This window comes from Leopardus geoffroyi, chromosome A2 (assembly GCF_018350155.1).
Source record: "Leopardus geoffroyi isolate Oge1 chromosome A2, O.geoffroyi_Oge1_pat1.0, whole genome shotgun sequence".
Classification (NCBI taxonomy): domain Eukaryota; kingdom Metazoa; phylum Chordata; class Mammalia; order Carnivora; family Felidae; genus Leopardus; species Leopardus geoffroyi.
The window spans coordinates 29,760,821-29,785,037 of NC_059331.1; the positions used below are offsets into that span (position 1 = coordinate 29,760,821).

At 43.6% G+C, this 24,217-nt stretch overlaps 1 protein-coding gene across 6 annotated transcripts in view; it reads left to right on the forward strand.

The window, feature by feature from the left end:
* The window catches only part of PTPRG (protein tyrosine phosphatase receptor type G), a 719,983-nt gene that overhangs the window by 574,617 nt on the left and 121,149 nt on the right, over nt 1–24,217 (forward strand). For all 6 annotated transcript variants that reach the window (XM_045496941.1, XM_045496940.1, XM_045496944.1 and 3 more), the window contains one exon: nt 8,327–8,519. In XM_045496941.1, coding sequence (XP_045352897.1) covers nt 8,327–8,519 — 193 coding nt within the window. The remainder of the gene's footprint in view (nt 1–8,326; nt 8,520–24,217) is intronic.

Here is a 24,217-nt window from a genome sequence, read left to right on the forward strand (position 1 = left end):
GCCTCTTTTGTGAGCCTCCTTGGATATTCAAACCAGCCCTGTAGCCATTGAGCTCTGACTCTGGCCTGTGTGATAATCTAGATCTCAATTCAATGTTGCTAATGGAATCACACGTTGGTTTGGTTGGCCAGCAGTCAGCATGGCTTAGGTGTTTGGTTCCACTGAACATCTACTGTAAGTAATAGGCACGCATCGTGCCATGACTTTGTCACCCAAACAAAATGGTGGCACTCTTGAGTGCTGGTGTAAGAGTTCAAAGGAACAGGACTAGCACATTGAGATGGTGCCTGTGTTATGCTTGTGATCATTCAGAGAACATGATCATTTGAGTTCAGTATACTAGGATGTGTTTTATTCTAGAACAGTGGCTCCCAAATGACGGTGCTTTGGCCATTGGAAACTATCCCAACCTTCCCTTTCCCAGGACTATTTGTTTCCAGTAGTTTAAAATACGATACTACCTATAATTTTCCCTGGCGTGAATTTTGTTTAAGTGCTTCTTAGAGGTTCTGTCAAAAAAGCAATCAATAAACAGGAAGATGTCTAGTTTGTTTGCTTTTGGATGTTTGATTTTTCTTTTCTAACAATAAGCTGGAGTGGATAGAAAAGGCTTATTTGCATACCTTTTTTTTTTTTAACCAATGTTATCTCTGTCATAAAGAGCAGAGAAACTTTTTTGAAACAAGACCATGTTCTGGGGCACCTGGGTGGCTCAGTCAGTTAAGCATCCAATTCTTGATTTCGGTTCAGGTCATGATCTTACAGTTCATGAGTTCAGGCCCCACATTGGGCTCCATGCTGACATGGCTGAGCCTGCTTGGGGACTCTCTCTCTCTCTCTCTCTCTCTGTCTCAAAATAAGTAAATAAACTTAAAAAAATAAAAAAGACTGTGTTCCATTTCAAGCCAAACTCCCTGGGTTTCATTCCTGGCTCCATTTTTCAGCCAAATTACTGAGCTACTCAACAGCTTACTCTGTGCCACAGTTTTCATCTGTAAAATGGGGATGATAATAACATACCTACTTCATGGAGCCATTATAAAGATTACATGATGGAATCTGAGTGGAACGCCTAGACTAGTGCCTGGCACTGCGGGACATAGTAGGTGGGTTTTTTGTTGCTATTGTTAAATAATCACCAAGGCTCTGGGGCAACGTTGTCCAGTAGAAATAAAACACAAGCCACATACATTAATTAAAATTTTCTAGCAGCCATATTAAAAAATGGAAAAAGAAACTCATTGTAATATTATATTTTATTCGACCCAATATATCCAAATTATTATCATTTTAACATATGGGCCTGGCCACATTTCTGGTGGGACAGCTGCATTTGGCTACTGGCTATTATAGCCCTGACGTTTACCTCAAGGCCACAACAACTAATGAATTACATAATCCAGAAAGTTTCTATTCCAACACCACATAAGGCACAGTGCATGTGAATAGAGGTTTTTTAAATGGTGGGGTGAGGTGTCATTATTAATCCCAACAGACAGTTTTCTTTGGTAATTATGGTTTAATTTGTTTCTTTCTGTAGAAGGCCTTTCTGTTATTGTCTTCATGCAAAACTATCTGTAGCTACAGGAGGGACATGTCCATGTAGTTAGCTAGCTATTCTCGGATTTTATTTTTGTAGCCATGGTTCAGTAAGTAAAACTTTGGATGCTCCAGGCTACTGGGAATTTAATATTCCATCACTTTTGTTTAATAACAAGGCAGCAAAACAGGGCCTGCCCTGTCACCCCTCAAATGTGTCTGACACTGAAGTGTCTCATGACCTTAGGTGTGACATTTCAGTTCTTAATGCTTACCCTGGAGTTTATTATTATGTTTATAATGGACTCTGGCTTTGTTTCACTGCCATTATATACCCGTCCTATAAAATATTGTGCACATGAGCCTTTTACTGGTTCATAATTATATTACTTTTGATTTTCTCTCATTTTCCCCCTTCAGCCACGATGGTCCCTTCCCCACATCTCGTGGATGAGAGCTCTTTTTGCACAAGAATAGCATGAATAGATTTCAACTTTCCTTTGATTTGAACTGACAGATTAAAAACTAATTATTCTCTGTAATATTTTTATAATAAAAACTAAGTTGAAATGATTTATATACACTTCCAGCCAACACATTTGGAATTCAAGGTTAAAATTGTTCTTGAAACAGCACCAGTTAAAATGCAATTACAACTCCCCAAGCAGGGATAAAAGAAAGAAATGTTTTACATGTTCACTTCAAAAGTTAAAAAGTCAATTTTACATTATAGAAATAAAAACTTTCATTTATTTTTACTAAATGATAAAGACTTCATTAGTTATATTAAAGTAAAGATAAATCCAAGTGTGTTTATTACTTGCCTCTGGAAAAGAATAGGTGAATAAAAGTGTGGGCTTTGTGTGGTACACAGCTTCTTTTTCTTGGGTCCGCCATCTTGCTCATGGTTTCCAGTTCCTTCTGTGTCAAGCCATAGGCTGTTTCTTTCCAGAGTACAGAAAAGTACAAATAGATTTCTATTGCCAGTGGTGGGTGCCCTGCATGAGTGGTCTTTCAGGGTCAGCTAAAAGGAACAGTTTGGGGACTTCTATTATCGCATTCAGATCTCCACTGCAATGTTACTCTTTCGGTGAATAATGCTGCAGACCTATTCTGCGTGTGACAGGAAGTGGCTGAGAGCATGACACAGTCATATAGACCTAGGTTTCTAATCCTCACTTCCATTCTATGATCTTGGGAAAGTCATGTAAAGTCTCTAAGTGCAGTTTCCTCATCAGCCAAAAATAATAATAATGATCTGACAATACCACCAACCGTATGAGATTCCTGTGAGGATTAAAGGAAAGCACAAAGCACTCTTATCACAATGACTTGCACGTAATAAACAATAAATAGTAGCTGCTAGTGTAATGATATAATAGTGTTGTTAATAATGCTACTTTAATGATACTATTTTGTTTTTTTTTTAATTTTTAAAAATTCATTCATTTTGGGGAGAGGGCAGAGAATGGCAGAGAGATGGGGACAGAGGATCCGAAGTGGGCTGTGCGCTGACAGGCTGACAGCAGTGAACCCAAAGCGGGGCTCAGACTCACGAACCATGAGATCATGACGTGAGCCGAAGTCAGATGTTCAACCGATTGAGCCACCCAGGTGCCCCTAACGTGATTATTTTAAACTAAAACAAGTTAGAAACCAAAGTAATGTTTGTAAATTCCGTGACAAAGTACCTGTCACATAATGGGTTGGATGAATATACATTACAAGGGAGAAAGGAGGGAGAAGCAGAGAGAACATCTTACAGTTGTTGGAAGCATATAATACAATCCTAGTTCCCACATTCCTCATAAAATAAGACTAATAGTAATGATAATAATACTTAGTGAATACCTACTGTATGCCAGGAATTATTCCTAACATATTATATGTAGTAACTCATTTAATAGTAACAAGGACTACATGGGGTAGGTATTGATGTTATCTCTGTTGTACAAGTAAGAATACCAAAACACAGAAACATCAAATACTTTGACCAAAGGTCACCCATGTAGCAAGTAGGAATTGAAAACAGGGTTTTGAACCCAGATAGCAAGAGTAAGAGTTATGAGTTTAGGGCCCCACCATTAGAATTGGAGGCCCTAGAAAGCTTTGAACGGAGGCATGATCTTTTCTAAAAGATCGCTGTGCAGCTGTCAACCAGGTCTAGAAGGGTTGACAGTTTGTCCTGTGGCTTCCGTGTTGGGCATTGCTGCCGTGTGGTACAATCCTAGAGGACACCTTCTCATTGTAGTCTCTGTAAATAGTGTTTCTTATTGTAGTCTCTGTAAATAGTGTTGCTTGGATTCAAAAAGTGGAGGTCCAGGTGGTGGTCGGGCTCCCCTTTATTGAGCGTGGTTACAAAGCCAGGGTAAGGGCCGAGGGACAATCTGCAGTGGATTTCTCACCCAGAGTATCACTGTTCACCTGCCAAAGTGAAAACATAGACTCCCTTTGCCAACCCAGGGATCATGGCAGTTTCCACTCAATGGCCAAACATGCCAGATACCAACAAGAGAGGCCACTGGCAACTTTCATTCAACTTAGAGGAATGACAGGGTTCTAGTGAATGCTGCCAACCTACCAAAGGACATTCGATGAGTCTGCTAAGCTTGACCTCCTTTTCCTCTTTTGTGTGACTGTCCAGTGAAGCTATGATCCAGGTGACAGTATAATATCGTTCAGGTCATCAGTTCACTCCGTGAACCGTCACATCCTCCCTTGGAAATCTCTGGGCAAGTTGAGGTAATGACAAGGAAGCTACCAAGCTTTTAAGCCATGGCATGTCATTAAGCTGTAAAAGCAATTTAAGCAAAAGCATTTTTGTGTTAAATTCAGAACCTGCCTCTTCTTACAGTTATATGACTAATTCTTGAGGCATCAGAAATAAACTTTGTAGGAGAACTAAATGCTAGCTGTGAAAGAGGCAAGTCTTCTAGAGAATAAACAAATCTTAGATTGCCGAGACAGTCTCCAAGGCCATCCTTTTCTGGCATCTCAGAGATTATGCTATTTCAGGACAGAAGGCTGCTCTTCCAGAAGATTTCCAGTATACCTTGCTACGTATGGCAGCCCGGCCGTTAAAAAAAAAAAAATCACTCTGAGAGTTAAGAAATTCTTCCTTTTATTCAACTCACGTCTCTAAGGCTTTAATTTAAACCAGTTGCCTCTTTTTGGCCTTCTCTGGACATGGAGAAGAGCTGTTCAGCATCTTCCACATACAAGGGCCTTTAATCAAATTACTCCTAACTTGCCTTTTCTTCAGGCTAAACAATTCCACTTCCTTTAACCTTTCCACATGGGATTTATCCTCCATCCTTTTAATCATTTTGGTTGGTCTTTCCCTCGATGGTCTCCAGAGGCTCTTTGTTAATTCCTTCCATGTAATTTTAAGTTATTTTCTCTAAGAAAAACCTGAAACTTTCTCTCACGGGTGGATGTGTTCGGTTCTGATTTGGGCAGTCCTATCAGAAGCATATACATTGCCAGGTTGGGGCAATTTGATTTTTCAATACCTCCAGTTATCTGAGTGGGTCCCATATGGCAGAATAAACAGTCCAATTTTCTTAATTTTTCTGGTTTTATTGCCTCTCTCTCTTCACTGTAAATAAAGAAGGAGCATCAGAAGGAAGAGTGGGAAGAGAGGCAATTCTGAACAGCCGCCACATGAGTTATTTAGAAGTTACGTGACCAGCAGAAAATGGGAATAACACCACAGTACCAGGCTACTTTTGCTTCTGGGCTCGTTGAGAGACCGTCCTGACTCTATTACCTTGATGAAAAAGCAGGGAAGGTTTCATGGTTTATTATCACTTTACATTTGCAGGAGAATTGGAGGGGAGGTGGACTGATAGGTGAATCCAGGTACTTAAATGATTTCTCTTGGCTACGGTCACTATGATCATTGCTTTCTCATGCAAAGAGAGTGAGTTTCACATCAAGCAGGTCAATTTTTGTGACATTCTCTGAAGCGGTTTGAGAAGCATTGGGGTTAGTTCCAGGCCTCGAGATTACCATCCAGAAACCCAGATTGGGGAGGCCTGGCCAGCTCAGTCAGTAGAGCATGTGACTCTTGATCTCAGGGTTGTGAGTTCAAGCCACATGTTGGGCATGGAGCCTACATTAAAAAAAGGGGAAGGGGGCACAGAAAGATACCCGGTCATATTGTTCTTGTTTATTTTACACATTGGTATTGGCCACCTTCTTGCCCCCCAAAGCCTAGGACAGCCACTCAGTGCCTGCTTGGGAAGCATCTAACATCTTCCACGTTGTAATTCTGTCCTAAGAAAGCATTCTGATTTGGTATTCAGGGAGCCAAATGGGCCAGGAAGAGTTCATTCAGTGTCTCTCTTTTTCATTCCATCCCTCAGGCGTGAGTATTTTCCACGGCTGGACATTTTAGATTAACTTTATTTCTTTGGTGACCAGGATAACTTTCTGGTCCACTGAGAACACATCTCTGTTACCCATTCTCAGCTTCATTTCTCTTATATCATAAAATTGCTTTGTTTTTTTTTAAATCCTTTAAAAAAAATCTTTTTAATGTTTATTTATTTATTTTCACAATTTTTTTTAAATTTTACTTTTTATTTTTTTTAAATTTACATCCAAATTGGTTAGCATATAGTGCAACAATGCTTTCAGGAGTAGATTCCTTAATCTTCTCCCATTTAGCCCACCCCCCCCCACTCCCTCCAGTAACACTCTATTTGCTTTCCATATTTATGAGTCTCTTGTGTTTTGTCCCCCTCCCTGTTTTTATATTATTTTTGTTTCCCTTCCCTTAGGTTTATCTGTTTTGTCTCTTAAAGTCCTCATATGAGTGAAGTCATGATTTTTGTCTTTCTCTGACTGACTAATTTCACTTAGCATAATACCCTTCAGTTCCATCCACGTAGTTGCAAATGGCAAGATTTCCTTCTTTCTGATTGCCGAGTAATACTCCACTGTATATATATACCACATCTTCTTTATCCATTCATCGATTGATGGACATTTGGGCTCTTTCCATACTTTGGCTGTTGTTGATAGTGCTGCTAGAAACATGGGGGTGCATGTGTCCCTTCAAAACAGCACACCTGTATCCCGTGGATAAATGCCTAGTAGTGCCATTGCTGGGTCGTAGGGTAGTTCAATTTTTAGTTTTTTGAGGAACCTCCATGCTGTTTTCCAGAGTGGCTGCACCAGCTTGCATTCCCACCAACAATGCAAGAGAGATCCTCTTTCTCTGCATCCTTGCCGACATCTGTCGTTGCCTGAATTGTTAATGTTAGCCATTCTGACAGGTGTAAGGTGGTATCTCATTGTGGTTTTGATTTGTATGTTTATTCTTATTATTTTTTTAATGTTTATTTTTGAGAGAGAGAGAGACAGAGACAGAGTATGAGCAGGAGAGGGGCAGAGAGAGCCAGAGACACAGAATTGGAAGCAGGCTCCAGGCTTTGAGCTGTCACCACAGAGCCCGATGTGGGGCTTGAACTCACGAACCATGAGATCATGACCTGAGCCAAAGTTGGACACTCAACCAACTGAGCCACCCAGGCGCCCCAGTGTTTGTTTATTTTTGAGAGAGAGAGAGAGAGATTGAGTGAGCAGGAGAAGGTCAGAGAGAGGGAGACACAGAATCAGAAGCAGGTTCCAGACTCTGAGCTGTCAGCACAGAACCTGATGTGGGGCTCGAACTCACAGACCGTGAGATGATGACCTGAGCCAAAGTCAGATGCTTAAAGGACTGAGCCAGCCAGGTACCCCTGAAATTACTTTGTTTTTGTTTTTGTTTTGTTTTTTTAATGAACAGATTGATGGCCACAGAAAATCCTTTTTGATAATGGACGTATGATCCTGGAGTCCTGATTATTTTTTCTTTGCTTTTCCATAAAAGTGTGGCCGGTAATCTTGTCGAAAGTGTTTTTTAATAATATTAATGAAAATGATAGCTAACCTTTACTATGGGCTTACTGGCTGCTAAATAATTTCCAGACATTTTAATCCTTTCCATAATTTTATAAGATAGCTACTAGTAATAGATGTCTTTTACAGATATGGAAACTTGAGTTACAGAAACCTTTAAGAGTTTGACTATGGTTACCCATCTGGTAAATGTTGAAACTGGGCAGTTTACTTCACAAGCCTTGCATCCAGCAGCTTTAAGCCTTAGCAGCTTTGCTGTGTACTCGATCTCTAGTACGTATGTAAGAAGATGCTTAGTAAGAATTCAGTCACTAGTCTTTATCGAGTCTTACGTGCCAGGAACTGTTTTAAGCACTGCACACAGATTATCTCATTTAGTCCTGGCACACACCCGATCGGGGTAGATGCTGCTATAATTATCACGACTTTATTGAGGAACACTTGAGGCTCAGAGCAGTTAGGCAACTTTCTCGGGGCCACAGAGTGGTTGAACTGTGGAGTCAGAATTGCCATCCGGGTAATCTGGCTCCAGAACCTGCCAGCTTCACCGTAACTTTGTGCTCCTCCCCAGCATGCTAACGGTCTTGCCAGGGGGACACAGCAGAGAGACCGGAACTCTTTTCTGAGACCCCAACTAAGAGAGTTCCGTACAGCCCTCCGGTGGAGTGTTCCACTGGTTGGCTGGCAGGACAGAAACCGCAGCCAGATAAGCCTGTCGACAGTGACTCCATCAGGCAACCTGGGTCCTGCTGGGCTTGTCCGACTTGGCCTTGGGCAAGTCCTGGCATTTGGTGTTCTTGTCACCCCCACCCACCTTGTACCACTTACCTTTTCTCATCGGTGGTCTTGTTTTCCCTTCCCTCTCTGGTTCTCGGTTCAGCTCGAGGCTTTTTATTCCATCTTCACTACGGAGCAGCAGGACCACGTCAAGTCGGTGGAGTATCTGAGAAATAACTTCCGACCGCAGCAAGGGCTGAATGACAGGGTGGTGTCCAAGTCTGCGGTCCGCGACGCCTGGAACCATGACATGACAGACTTCTTAGAAAACCCACTGGGGACAGAAGCCTCTAAAGGTATGTTTGGATTACCCGCTCTTGCCCAGAGCAAGATTCCTTATCCTAAATTACTTCGAATGAAAAGGAGTTCGGCAACAGCCAAGAGTTGGAACTCGGTATTGAGAGCATATGTTGCTCTGCGAAAAGAGACTTGTCTGGGTGATAAATAGAAGCATTTGTGGCAATAACTCCCGGTTAAGTAGCTGTATGTTCAAAACTGCCCTTTTGACTAGCGATGTGTCCGTCATTCTGTCGGTATTTTTACCTTGTAACGTCAACACTAACGGGTTAATGTCTACAGAAAGCTTTGGGGTGTCTTACTTTTTACCCGTCTGCCCGTTGAGATAGGGATATTCTCTCAATATCCTTTGATTTGCCCCCAGCACTCCACTCTACGGTGTCCTTACCCACCTCCACACCAGGCAAGACCTCCCTCCCCCTCAGGTTCTCCACCCCCACCAGACATCACGTGGCCTTTTTGAAACCATTATTTTACAGCTTGATTCCCGTATCTGATACACATGAGTTTATTGTTTTCAGGCATCTTCCTCCTTTCCATTGCTACATTCTCTTGGGAACTGAAGATATATTTCTCTCCCAGGAGGCGAAAAAGTCTGATTCTGCCCTCACGGCTCAACCTCAGGCTCTGTGACTTGTCCTCATTGTGACTTAGAGCTCGGGAAACACTCAGAGAATAAGGCTGATCCAAGTTCCAATACTTGGGAGGGAGGAAGGAATAAGAAGGAATTTTCTTTGGGTGTGAAGAACTGCCTCTTTCCCAAGCCAGTGCTCTCCTCACAAGTTGTGAGCTTGGGTAGTATGGGAAGGGCTGGTGTCTCTTATCAACACTGGACAGACTGTGGTATTTTTAGTGGGGTAAATTACACGGGAATGTTTTGTTTTAAGAGTGCCCCCACCCCCAATGAGAAGGACCAGTTTACTGGCATATGACCTTTGTAGGCACAAAGGGGGAATTTGTAGGGGGAATGTGATTATATTCCACAAATAACCGCATTGATGTGCACTTTGATGATAAGAATGAGCCCATTTTCCCGGCTCATATGTCTGAAAAGGAGCTAAAAGAAGAGGAAAGGGAGCTTAAGAATGGGATCATTTCCTTCCTGTCTGTGTGATTTTGTCTGAGGATGGTGAGAGAAGCTAGTGTGTGGCCAGATCCCATCAAGAAACGCTTGAGATTCAAGTAATTTGGAGCCGACACTTTGTCAAGGGCACCGTTTGTCGGCTGGGAACAATGGGAGGGTTAGGAAGCATGCAAACCTGTAAAACGTCTCAGGTTGGCTGGCATAGCAGACCTCACTTGGGCTCATTTTGTTTTTTAACCAAACTAAAAATAAAATGACCAAACTCAAAAGCTTTCTCCCAAGAGAACTTGCTTGGGAAAAGAAGAATCTCTTTGGGATTTTGTGAGAGGTGAATGCCGAGGATGTGTAGGGGATGATGAGTTTATATCACAAGTGAATACAAGGTCTGGTAGCTACAGTTGCTGAGGTTATGACAGTTACAAAGTTTTTTGCTAAAAAACAGGCCGGAGGGCACCTGGGTGGCTCAGTTGGTTAAGCCTCCGACTTCAGCTCAGGTCGTGATCCCACAGCTTGTGGGTTCAAGTTCTGTGTTGGGCCCTGTGCTGACAACTCAGAGCCTGGAGCCTGCTTTGGGTTTGTTTTCTCTCTCTCTCTCTCTCTCTCTCTCTCTCTCTCTCTCTCAAAAATAAGTAAACATTAAAAAAAAATTGTTTTAATGAGCTGAGTTATACGATATGTCACCTGTGCAGAGCAAATGCATGGTGCTTACTACCCAAAAAAGTTAGAGAAGATCATGGTTTCTGTCACATTAAATTGTCAAAGGGAGCAAGATCTTCTATGAAATGGACTTTCTCTGAATTTGAGCAGAGCCATGGACCCATCCTTAAATCAGGGAATCAGTTTTTCATTCTACAAGGCTTTGTTGCAATTATCCTAGGGTCTATTGCTTACTCCTAAAATGTGTGACTATTAAAATGTTTTTTGATCGCTGTGGAGGCAGAGAAAGATGTAGGTGCAGTCCTATTTGTTTTTTAGACATGTTATTGGAGTCTAACATACAGAAAAGTGCACACATAACACATGCACAGCCTGATGCATGTTCACAAACCGAATACACTAGAATAGCAACACCCAGGTCAGGAGGCTAACACCAGCAGCTTCCCAGGAACGTCTCCATCTCCTTGCTAGTAACTGTCCATTCCCAAGGGTAACCAAGACCATGAATTAGCTTTGCCTCTTGTTCAGTTTCATAGCAATAGAATTATCTATTCTGTCCTTTTTTGTGTCTTGCTTTTTTTTTTTTTGCTCTGCAGTGGTTTTGAGGGTCATCTGTGCTGTGCCCTGTAGTTGTGGTTTGTTCTTAACTGCCGAATTTCACTGTGAGACTCCACCTGAATTTATTCATCCACTTTAGTATCCATGAGTGTGTGGATTGTTTCCACAGTTTGATGATGATGAAAATTCTCGCCATGCCTTTTGATCAGCATACAGACATATCTCTCTTCGGTATGAACCTGGGGGTAGAATGGAGGCAGCCTGGAGTACACATACGTGTTCGGATTCGGTTACGTACCGCTACACGGGGTCCCGGGGTGACTGTATGTACCATGTTCCGCTTCTGGTTGCAGTCTGTCAGGGTTTCCTGGGTTTTTTGATGGGGTAATGTACATGCCGTAAAATCCAGCGGTTATAGATGTACAATTCAAGAATTTTTACTAAATGTATAGCTACAGTTTTAGAACATTTTCATCACCCCAAAAAGTTCCTTCACAACCCTTTGCAGTCACTTCTGTCTCCTATCCCCAACTTGAAGCAACCTCTCTCTGATCTGCTTTTATCTTTCACTTACTTGACATTACGATTTTAAAATTTATCCATGTTATAGCATGTGTCATGGGCTCATTCCTTTTTATCACTCAGTAACAATAAAACCTATTTGTGTTTTTTTTTTTTAGGAACAGTTTTATTGAGATTTAATTTACATATTATAATATTCGGCGGGGGGTGTTGTTTTGTTTGATTTTTTTTAAATCTTTGTTTTTGAGACAGAGAGAGACAGAGCGTGAGTGGGAAAGGGGCAGAGAGAGAGGGAGACACAGAATCTGAAGTAGGCTCTGGGCTCTGAGCTGTCAGCACAGAGCCCGACGTGGGGCTCAAACTCATGAAGCATGAGGTCATGACCTGAGCCGACTGAGGCCGACTGAGCCACCCAGGCACCCCTGACATTCATTTTTTTAAAGTGCGCACTTCACGTAAAAGCTGAGCCTGAGTGGCTCAGTCGGTTAAGCTTCTGACTCTTGATTTCTGCTCAGGTCATGATCTTATGGTTCATGAGTTTAAGCCCCCTGTTGGGCTCCATGCTGACAGCGCTGTGCCTGCTTGGAATTCTTCCTTCTCTCTCTGCCCTTCTCCCACTTGCACATGCGTTGTCTGTCTCTCACACACACACTCTCTCTCTCTCTCTCTCTCTCTCTCTCAAAATAAATGAACTTAAAAAAAAATTAAAGTGTGCCCTTCATTGGTTTTTAGTATATTCACAGAGTTGTGCAGTCGTCACTACTATCTACTTCCAGAACATTATTATCACCCCCCAAACGAAACTCCATACCCAGTAGCAGTCACTCCTTCTTCCCTTTCTTTCTCCTGCCCCACCCGCTTTCCCAGCACATGCAACCACTCATGTGCTTTCTGTCTCTATGGATTTGCCTGTTCTAAATATTTCATACAAATGCAATCATACAATATATGGTTTTTTGTCTCGGGCTTCTTTTAAAATTTTTTTAATTTTTTTAACGTTTATTTTTGAGAGACAGAGACAGAGCGTGAGTAAGGGAAGAGCAGAGAGAGAGGAAGACACAGAATCCGAAGCAGGCTCCAGGCTCTGAGCTGTCAGCACAAAGCCTGACGCAGGGCTCTTACTCACGAACTGTGAGATCATGACCTGAGCCGAAGTCAGACACTTAACCGACTAAACCACCCAGGCGCCCCTATCTCAGGCTTCTTTTAGCATAATAGTTCAGCATACTATTTTCCAGGTTCATCCATGGTGGAATATGTATCAGAATTTTCCATTTTATGGCCAAATAATATATCATTATATGGATATACCACATTTTGTTTACTTGCTGATCAATTGATACATGTTTGAATTTTTTCCTACTTTTTGGCCGTTGTCGGTAATGCTGCTGTGAACGTTCACGTTCAGGTTCTTGTGTGGACATATGTTTTCAGTTCTCTTGGGTATATAGCCTGGAGTAGGTAACGGAGTCATATGGTAACTCCAGTTTTCAAGTTTGGAGGAACTGCGAACTGATTTTCCAAATCCAGTGCACCAGTTTGCATTCCCATCCGCAGTGTATGGGATTTCTGCACATCCTCACCAACAGGTGCTATGTGTCTTTTTTTACGTTAGCCATCCCAGTGGATGTGAAGTAGTGTTGATTTCCATTTCCCCAGTGACTATTGACGTCCCTGTTTGTTTTTTTTTAATTTTTTTTTTCAACGTTTATTTATTTTTGGGACAGAGAGAGAGGGAGACACAGAATCGGAAACAGGCTCCAGGCTCTGAGCCATCAGCCCAGAGCCCGACGCGGGGCTCGAGCTCACGGACCGCGAGATCGTGACCTGGCTGAAGTCGGACGCTTAACCGACTGTGCCACCCAGGCGCCCCATCCCCCTGTTTGTTTTGAAATGCACATTTCATGGAATCGCAGTCTACATAACCAAATGCTCCTCCTTTTTTGTCCCCAAGAAAATTCACCTAATTCCATGGCTCTGTGGGCCAAAAGCCAGGCACAAATACTCGCCATCAGTAGGCAGCCTAGAGAACTTAGATTGACCTTAGACCTTTGACATGTATGCAGTAAAGAGTCCCAATACACAGGCAGAGTCCCTTTCTCTTCTCTAGTCTTCTGCAAAAAAAGATTTCAAAAAGAGACGGATGGTGTTCTGTAATCTTCTGGTAATTAAAAAAATAAATAAATAAAGCCTGTCTGATTGGCATTCTCTCTCTGATCACTATGGGAAACTTCCAATGCCTAAAAGAGCTACAGTGTTGATTACGGAGCTGTGCGTTTATTGTGCTGTTATTACAGAAGAAGGGAAAATAAATTAATTACAGAAGGGAAGGGTCAGTAAGCTTTCTTTGTTAAGGAACGGATAGAGGCCATTTACTCAGCTCTGCCTCTCTGGCATGAAGGCAGCCATGGACAATATGCAAATGAATGGGTGTAGAAAATGTCTTCCCAAAACATCTTGTTTACGAGAATAGGCAGCGAGCCAGATTTTTATTTTAATTTTTTTTTAATGTTCATTTATTTTTGAGACAGAGAGAGACAGAGAGACAGAGTGTGAGTAGGGGAGGGGCAGAGAGGGACATACAGAATCGGAAGCAGGCTCCCGGCTCTGAACTGTCAGCACAGAGCCTGACACGGTACTTGAACTCACGAACCACGAGATCCCGACCTGAGCCAAAGTCAGATGCTTAACTGACTGAGCCACTCAGGCACCCCGGCAGCAGACCAGATTTACCAACTGGTGCTCTAGAGGGTGGCTCAAACTAAGGTGGAAAAACTCACTCACAGGCTTAGTTTGACGTAAATATTTTCTGTCTTAAAGATGGCTGTGACCATGATCGTGAGGCATTGGTTGGTTCTATTTTCCCATTCCACTGCAAGACCTTAGGGCCAATTAGATATTTATTGACTCAGTGACCAACCACTTACCAAGTCACCTTAACACCTGGTCATCTTTCACGGCCACGATGTAAGAGAACCTTAGTGAACTGATTATAGCCCTGTACCTCCCTCATTCCCCTGGCTGTGATCATTACCTGGTGTTCATTGAGCAGCACCGTGAGGAGTGCCTGAGTTAATGCGTCCCCATCATGCCCTGCTGTCAGGATGATTGGACATACTGGAACAGAGAAAACAGAATCAAGCTTTTCAGTGCCAGCACTAGACGCATGGCCATGTACAACACCAAAGGAAAGGAGGAAAAGTCATCTCAATATTGTATTGTTGCTGAAGAAAGACTTATAATGGATGTCACCCATAAAAAATATAAAGCTTTAAGTTCCAGTAAATGGAAACAATATTTAGGCTCGGTGGATTGTTCAAGGGACATCCAATTCTCCACTCTGCCCTTTGTCGGTAAATAACTTGGACGGACTTTAGGATTTAATGGGCTGTCATTTCAGTTATTCTGCAGCACATCCCAGACACATGGAAGAACATTCAGTGATTAAGTGCTGAATACTATCTATTGTGAAGACTTTTGGAACAGTGAACGGAGGAAAAATAACTTTCCTTCCAACAACATGAAACATATGGTTTATTAATTTAACAAAACCTGTTCAAACCACAGTGGAATCAAAACCACTTGATCTGATAATTTGATTTGATGGCTTAATTAAAGTGACACTGCCTAATGTAATAAAAGCAAAGGAAATGGTGAGGGCACTGGACTGCCTGTGTGCCCTCCAGTCTCCTGAGCTGATGCCATGTTTTTTGAAGAATGGTCTTTGCTTCTGCTGATGGAGGGATCTCTTTTTTAGCTACATTTTCAATGGTAAAGATTGCTTCCTGTTTTGGTCAAAAGCAGTTTTTAAGAACATATAGGACTGTGTGAGAATGTGTCAGTAAGTAGCCTATTTGAAATCCGAATACGTTGAGAAAGAGCATCACATTACCCACCCAAATTAGCAAACAAAGAAGTAAAGCCATGATTGCTCTTAAAAAGTTTGACATTGAAAATTGTGGGGTTTTTTTGCTATTTTGGGAGAAAATATTAATATTGTTCTATTTTCAGTTTAATCATTTCTACATACCAAATTAATGAGCTTGAATTACTTTATCTTATTAAAAGAAGCTCTGACACGGGCATTAAATTCCTTTGTACGCAGCTGTCCTCCCAGAAACTGTTCCAAAAAGTTATCTTGTTCCTTCCAGAAATTTCCAGCGCAGAAAAGTGCTAAGAAAAACACATTTTTAACACTTTAAAAAATGGAGTGTTTTTAACCTCCTTCTTTTAAAAATAGCTATCATTAACCATTACTTTTTAACCTGAGAAGTGATTAAAAAAGAAGGCAAAAAATTTTGTAGGGCTGTTTTTAGGATTCTCCAGCATCCGAGGTTCTCATACTTTTGAAGGTCATGCCCATGCTGTCTCAGACATTTTTACATGCTTAGGCATCCCATGATTACTGTCACTTTATGTAAATATGTAAAGGGTTGGTACCAGTTGCCTTTGATTGGTAGACATGAAGTTGATATTCGTAGCCATTTAATGTAGCATTGACTACTTTTGCTTACGTAGCCAGTGAATTTCTTTCCATATGTTAGCCACCTTCATCCACCTTTGGGGAGCTTGTTGACTCTAGAAGCCAAGTGCCAGAAGCACCTGTGGTTAAGCAGGCTGTGTGGGTTTCTTTTAATGTTCATTTATTATTTATTTTTGAGAGAGAGAGAGCACGTGCACACTCATGCGTGTGCATGAGCAGAAGAGGGGCAGAAAGAGAGGGAGAGAGAGAATCCCAAGCAGACTCTATGCTGTCAGCACAGAGCCCGACACAGGGCTTGAACCCACAAAACCTTGAGATCATGACCTGAGCCGAAATCAAGAGTCAGGCACTTAACCCAATGAGCCCCCCAGCTGCCCCAATATGTGGGGGTTTTTATGTGCCAAATGTTACGCTGGCTTCTTCTGTTCATATGTTGTTTTAATCCTGAAAACAGTCTCAGCCACTTTTCATTTCACTTTTCATTTATCAAATATTCGTTGATCATGTACAATGAACAAGTTCTAGGCACTAGAAATAAAGGTAACAAGGGAGAAGAGTCCCTCATCATGGAGCTTATGTTTTAATGTGGAGAAAGAAATATACAAGTCAGCTGACAATGATAAAGCTTCAGTGTTCTGAGGATCAAATTAGGTAGTATTCTAAGAGTAGTAGAGTGTGGAGAGGCAGTGGGGATGAGATCTTCCCTGAGTAGGACACAAGGTGATAAGGAGCCAGCCCTGCAAAATTCTCAGAGGGAAAGGTCATTTGTGAAGGCTCTGAGGCATGGGAACCAGCGTGGAGAGATGGGCAAGGGTCAAGTCTGGAAAAGACTTCTCTTGGTATTCTTATGGCAGTGAGAAGCCTTTGGAGAGTTTGAAGAAGGGCTGTGGAATGATCCGAACAGGTTTTTAAGCCTGTCTCTCTGCTATGTGAAAAATGTTTGCAGAAGGCTTAGGATATAACTTGTAAGACCAAGAGGTGACGAATAGACATATTCCCTGCAGGATAACAGTGGTTGCATGATGGTGATCCTGGTAGAGGTAGAAGTGATCCATTGGGAATGGATTTTGGAGTAGAGCCTCTGAGATTTACTAATCGTTAGGATGGAGATTGGGTGGGGGTGAGCAAAAAAGAGAAACACACTCTTGTGTGTTTTAACACATGTGAGGGTTCTGAGACTCAGAGCAAGGAAGCATCCAGAGCCTCTCAGCCAGGAAGTGGGAGAGCTGAGATGCGAACCAGGATTTTCATATGTCCAAATGCAGCAGTCTTTGCCGCAAGGGATTTCCAGCTTCAAAATGAATCTACAAGCAGTGGCCTCTTTGTTTTAAATGTCATGAGGTGGCTTGAAAACACAGTGTATTACTCCCTCTCTGAACAAAAGAGCTTCAAAAAAAACATTCTTGTGGGGATTGGGTATTCTTCCTAAACATCGGGTTTATCATCCTAAAAGAAATCACTGGGCTCTGTCTTTATCTGCTTTGTTTGTTTTGGTGGGTTTTCTTTGGTGTTTAGGGCATAGGCTACTGAGGCTTTGATCACAGGGTTATTCCCTGGGTGGGTCAGTACACCCGCTTGATCTGGATGCTAGGGCCTCCTAGGCTGAGGGTGTTGTGCATCCTTGGATCAACGGAGCCTGACACAGTACCTAGGACATAGTGGGTGGATAGTCATCTTTTGCTCATGAAAGGAATGAATGAATGAATGAATGAATGAATGAATGAGACAATATAAAGCGATGGGTAAAAGTGTAGATTTTGGAGTTCAGCAAACCTGGACTCAAAACCATTTACTCTCGTGCATGCTTGCTCAAGTTAATACCCAAGTCTTGGCTTCTTTTTCTGTAAAATAGAAATAATAATCATAACCCCCTCCTTGGCTTTGACCTTTAAAATGAAATAATTTAGGGAAGAAAGAGTATAGAGCCTGCAATGGGAGGTTCTCTGCAAATAATTATACTTTCTTGTCTGTAGGTCAGCAGTGGCTTCTTTGGATGCTCAGGACAAACTATTATATGTGACATGATCACCGGAAAACACGTTTCAAAATAAGGGGACCAGGCTCTCTTCCTGGTACAAATGCAAACCCAGGCTGCCGGAATGTCTTCACACCTTTCCATTGAAATCCACAATCCTTACATGGTGCCTGTCCAGGCCCCCTCTCCAGCCCCATCTTGCACTTCATTTCCCTTGGCGTCCTGCATATCAGTTCGCCCCCACACCCAGTCCCAACAGCCTGTACCCCTTCCCTCACCTCTGTACCTAATCCACCCCTCCTCAGCCTCCATAGCCCAGCTGTAGGGTACCTTCCCCATGGAAGTTTCCTGACTGCCTTGGTCCAGCTGCTTGTAACAGGGTGTCAGTCCCTTTCTCTTTCACACTTATCTCAGTTGGAGTTTTACATTAAGTTGTATGTTTCTCCCCCTAATGTCTAGCTCTTTTTATTTCTTTTTTGCTAGAGAGGGTGCAGTGCTCACTGTTGGCTCCTCAATCAGTATTTAACTAGATGGGTGGATGGATGGAAGATTGGATGGGGGGGGGGGTGAAGAATGGATGGATGGGTGGATGGATGGGAGGAAGGGTGGGAGGAAGGATGGATGAATGGGAGGATGGATGAATGGGTGGATGGATGGAAGATGGGATGGGAGGGAGGGTGGATGGATGCAAGAATGGATGCGAAGGAGGGTAGGAGGATGGATGGATGGATGGATGGATGGATGGATGGAAGATGGGATGGGAGGGAGGGTGGATGGATGGAAGAATGGATGGGAGGATGGATGGACGGATGGATGGATGGATGGATGGATGGATGGATGGATGGATGGAAGAATGGATGGGAGGAAGGGTGGGAGGATGGATGAATGGGTGGATGGATGGAAGATGGGATGGGAGGGAGGGTGGATGGATGGAAGAATGGATGGGAGGATGGATGGATGGATGGATGGATGGATGGATGGATGGATGGAAGAATGGATGGGAGGAAGGGTGGGAGGATGGATGAATGGGTGGATGGATGGAAGATGGGATGGGAGGGAGGATGGATGGATGCAAGAATGGATGGGAAGGAGGGTAGGAGGATGGATGGATGGATGGATGGATGGATGGATGGATGGAAGATGGGATGGGAGGGAGGGTGGATGGATGGAAAAATGGATGGGAAGGAGGGTAGGAGGATGGATGGATGGATGGATGGATGGATGGATGGATGGAAGATGGGATGGGAGGGAGGGTGGATGGGTGGGAGGATGGATGGATGGATGGATGGATGGAAGAATGGATGGGAGGAAGTGTGGGAGGATGGTTGGATGGATGGATGGATAGATGGAAGATGGGATGGGAGAGAGGGTGGATGGATGGAAGAATGGATGGGAGGAAGGGTGGGTGGATGGATGGGAAGGAGGGAAGGATAATTAGATGGACTAAGCTAATCCATACATGCCAGGTGGCCAGGAATTAAAGGATTCTTACCACAAGGGTTGGTACAGTTGGAGCATTTATGATCTAGGCCAGGCTAGGTCCTCTAACAGGAGGAGCATAGCTAGACATTGACATTTGATGTAGGATTCCACACCACCACCCCCCCCCCCCGGCCCTGAAATCAGAGAGGTCCCTGAGATTTGGGAAGCCATCTCCTGCTTTGACCATAAACTATTTGGATGGAAGTGTTCATCTCAACAAAACATGGACAGAGGGCTTTCCTCTCCGTCCCAAGAAACAAGCACTCTACCCACACCTAAAAGCAGAGAACGGTGGCACTTAACATGGCAGGCACTTGTGTCAAGATGCTTCCAGGCACAACTGCTGTTATGGCTTGAGAGCTGGTGAGCGGATACTGGTAACAGACACCAGGGGCTGTCTGTCGCTTTCACACTTTATAAATATTACCTAATTACTTAATCCTCTCTGTTTCCAGGCAGATAGGCATAGTTTGATCTTAAAGGCCAACTTAGCAACCCTCCTACAGCTTCAGCTTTTCTTTGCTCTCTAGAAAAATCTTCCCTGACATTGTGTTTATTTGTGTGGACACTGTGGAGCTTGTGAACAGTAATCTGGAAATTAATAAAGGCCAACAGCATCCTTCCTCCCAGAGCGACAAGCTTCCCCTTTCTGTCGCTAACTAGCATTCACAGCCCGTGAAGCATGAGGCTCTGAGGTGTTTGCGAGCATCTCCGTGGAGTCACAGAAGGAATGTAGTGGGGAGACAGACTTTCTTTCCCATCCTTCCCACTGACTATTCCACAAACAAACATGCTTTAGTTGAGGCTGTTTCTTCTCAGATACAAGGAACGTGGGCAGAACCCTTGGATTTCTCGGGGTGTAAGAAACCTCTTACCTCCCCAGTCCCTGGGGCCTGATAATCAAAGATCATCTGTAAAGGCACAGTAGTGAGAGGCTTCCTGTGGAGGCGTCTTTTTCTGTTACTTTCCTGGCATAGCCAGTGGTCCTTCTGGCTGTGGGCTTCACTCCTGGGCCCTCTCTTGACTGGCTTTGTGATTCCAAAGCAATGGTCTGAGCAGTTGTAATGAGCGTCTTGGCTGTGCCATTTCAAATCTGTGTCTATGATGAAAAGATGCTACCTACACATCTGACACTAAATGTTAATAGGTATCATCAAGTGTGTGGAGCCCTGTGGTTTCTATGCTTATGGGCTGGCATCAGTAAAGCCTTCTCAGTAAGGAGTGTACCGATCACTTAAAACTGTTGGTTCCCGCAACCAGCTAGAAGCCCGGTCTCCTCAGGGCATGTGGATCCTTACGCCAAGGGCAACCAAGAGACCGGGTAGCTTAGATTTCCTGTGTGTTGAAGAGGTCATTTCCCCCTGGGGTGCTACCTGTTCATAGCCTGGTCTCTCTCTCCTTGCAAGTGGCAGGCTCCCTGTCCTCCTCTTGGGTCCTCTTGGCCAGGCCCACCAGTGGCTACTTGAGGCCAGTGCCCAGGTCTGGGAGCCCCTGGTGCCATCCCACAGAGGACCGTCCTAACCACATGGCCAGTTGGTGCAGATGCCACATCTGGGGTTTGAAATGAGGTTGAAAGCCAAACAGTGGAGCTCATGCCCTGAGCCAGAACTGAGCTCAAATAAGAGAAACAGATGCCAAGGAAGAGTCAAAGATTTAAAGCGTCGGAAATCAACGAGGCCGTAACAGCATTTCAGTGATAGGAAGTAGGAGGTCAGGCCAGAGAAAACCCAGCTCTAATACTTTTGTTCCCCCTAGAGCTGCACGCTGGTAATCTGGTGCAGACCTCCATCGGGAGCCCAGGACTGGAGCGGGGCAGAGGGAGAAGCGAGAGTTAAGTGGTACTGTGTGGAAAGGATGCTGTGCTCAATTCAAGTGGGACAGGTCCACTTTGCCCTTTTGGCAGGAAATCACAGCGTCTTACACTTGAAAGGGAGGGAAGTACCTGGAGTCTGGTCTCCCACCCAGTGTCTGAGAAGCTGCTGTTGTCAAGTGGAGATGGGAATATGCATCATTCTGAACTTTGCCACCTCCCTTAGCGCCAGGCTGAACAATGCTTTTTCCTGCATAGGACATGGACACCTCCCATGGCCTTTAAACTCTCAGAGGAAGAGGGATATCACATAGGAAAAAAGACTCCGAGGAGGTGGGAGAGGTCGGGAACAGCATAATATGGGAAAGTCAAAACCGTGTGCTTGGAGGACTGGAGAACTGAATTACTCCTTCTGCCTTCTGGAACACTGGCTGCTGCCGTTGTATTTTGAGCGTGTGGCTCTGTTACATGCACAGCAGAGACAAGCTGATGGGATAAGAATGCTTGCGAATTTGCTGTCTTCCACGGTAGTTCTGCCTACTACTCAGTTGGTGGCTGAGAAACTGACTTGCATGCCAGGGCTCGTTCATGGGAACGGAGGGGATGCCACTGGGTGGTGTGGAAAAGAATTCCACAGATACAATAGAAAAATTTGTTCTCCCTCCTGCTTAGGGGAAACCCAGTTCTCTACCTCGTGTGTGTGTGTGTGTGTGTGTGTGTGTGTGTGTGTATGTGCGCACGCGCCTCTTACTTTTACACAGAATACCTTACTTTGGGCACTTCTGGTCACCAAATGTGGGGTGGCTTTTCCCTAATCAGTCAATTCTGCGACACAGCTAGATGTCCTACAAACTTAACCCGGTTCTGATGCTGTCTACCTGGAGATATACTGTCAGATCCCACAGATTGAGGGCTCAGTCCCAAAAGATACACACACCCCGCTTCAGATGCCAGTCACAAGTAGTAGATCCCCAGGTTACCCACAGCTTCTGTCCAACTTGGCTTCAAATCACAGGTTCCTACCACCCCCTCTTTGGTTTGATTGATTTGCTAGAGTGCCTCACTAGGGGAAACACCTAATTATGCTTACCAATTTATGAAAGCATGTGATAAAGGATACAGATGAGCAGCCAGATGAAGAGATACATAGGGTGAGGCCTGGGAGGGTCCCCAGTGGAGGAGTTTCTATCCCAGTGGAGTTAGGAGCATGTTATGACTTAGATGTTTACAAGAGTATCAGGAGCCCTCTGTCAGGGATGAGGTCAGAAACAAACGTTAGAACAAGAGATCCTCCCAGTGCTCTTACCACTTGGAAAGTTGCAAGGGTTTTAGGAGCTCTGTGTCAGGAACCAGGGGTAGAGACGAATGTACATGTTTTCTGTTATCTCGGAACAGGTTACTGTGTGCTTTAGTTAAGACACCATAGAATGTCGGGGCCACTGTGCCCCAGAGTCTCTCACCTCATAAGAAAGTGGCCGTCCAGCAAAGTCTGGCCTCTAGTGAGACCCACCCAGGGGTGAACTCTGGCTCCAACACTACTAGCTTTGAGACCTGGTCTTGGACCATTCTTCTCATCCCCTACTTGCCAGCCATACTAGTTTTCTTTCCAGTTTTCCAACTGCAGGGCCTTTGCACAGCCTGTGTTTTTTATTTTTTTCTGTTTGACATATCTATGCCTCCTTCCTTCCTGTTCACTTTATAAACCCTACTCTTGTTCAGATTTCAGTCCAAACATCACTCTTCTCAGTAAATCTTTGCTAACCCATCCCCCAAACCTGGGTCAGGGTCCCTTATTAAATCTTTGTACAGAATAATATTTTTGTAATTACGTTTAACCTGTGAATGCCATGGACCCCTTCAGCCATCTGGTGAATCCCATAGACTTCTTCTCATATTGATGGTTTTTAGATGCATAAAATAAAGTAAAATAGATTACCAAGGAAGCCAATTATCCTCAGATATTATCAAAAAAAATTTAATTATAATATAGTAATTTATCTGCTTCTTGATGAAGGCATTAAATTATAAATCTAGCAGCAGGTCTAATAACCATTGTACTTTTGAAATAATAATGAGCATGAGGAAGATTTGAGATATTGGCAACAACTGTAATCTAGCAGAAATAGATCTATGATTTCTATTGGTGATGTCCCCCAGGTCCTGCTAATTACTACTACTATACTTTGTTGCCAGCATTTGAAATGGAAGGAAATGCTAAATTTTAGATAGAGATCAGTGAAAATAAAAGTATATTTTTTCCCATCCAAGTTCACAGATTTCTGTGCCTTCTATCTAGAGCCACTAAGAAGCCCTAAATTAAGAACTCTCTTTTAGGGGGATTAAGTGGTTGATGTGTTTCTCCCTCTGGGATGTAATCTCCAGGAGGTCAAGGACCATGTCCACTTGTGTTCACCTCTATCCCCAGTTCCTGGTCAGTGTCCTGGTACATAATAGGTGCTCAGTAAATATTTAACAGTAGCGATTTCTTATAGCACACTTTCTATACATCAGTCAGCACGTGCTTGTGCATTTCCTGCACTTACCCAAAAGCTTCACCATGTGTTACCCAAGACTATACAGCTGGTCTGTCTAGAACCAAAGCAGTCTGCCTCCAAAGTGAAAAAGTGAATGGATGACCATTTTGGATCTCTGATTCTAAAACAGAGGTAACGTGGGGCACCTGGGTGGCTCAGTCGGTTGAGCATCTGACTTCGGCCCAGGTCATGATCTCACAGCTCGTGAGTTCGAGCCCCCTGTCAGGCTCTGTGTTGACAAGCACAGAGCCTGGAGCCAGCTTCGGATTCTGTGTCTCCCTCTCTCTCTGCCCCTCCCCTGCTCATGCTCTGTCTCTCTCTTTCTCACACACACAAATAAATAAACAGAAAATAAAATAAAACAAAACAGGGGTGTAACGATGGAGCCAGGATCCCCATAGAATTACAGAGAGGATTTCATGACATGGTTTGTGAAATACACTAACTCAGCCCAGCGCCAGGCTCATCAGATAGGACTTGTTATACTGCAATGGCAGCACCGAAACGCACAGAGTAAAGGCCCTGGTGGTGGACACCTTGCACCACCCCACACAGTTCCAGCATCCCCATGATGGTTTGGGGGACCACAAAT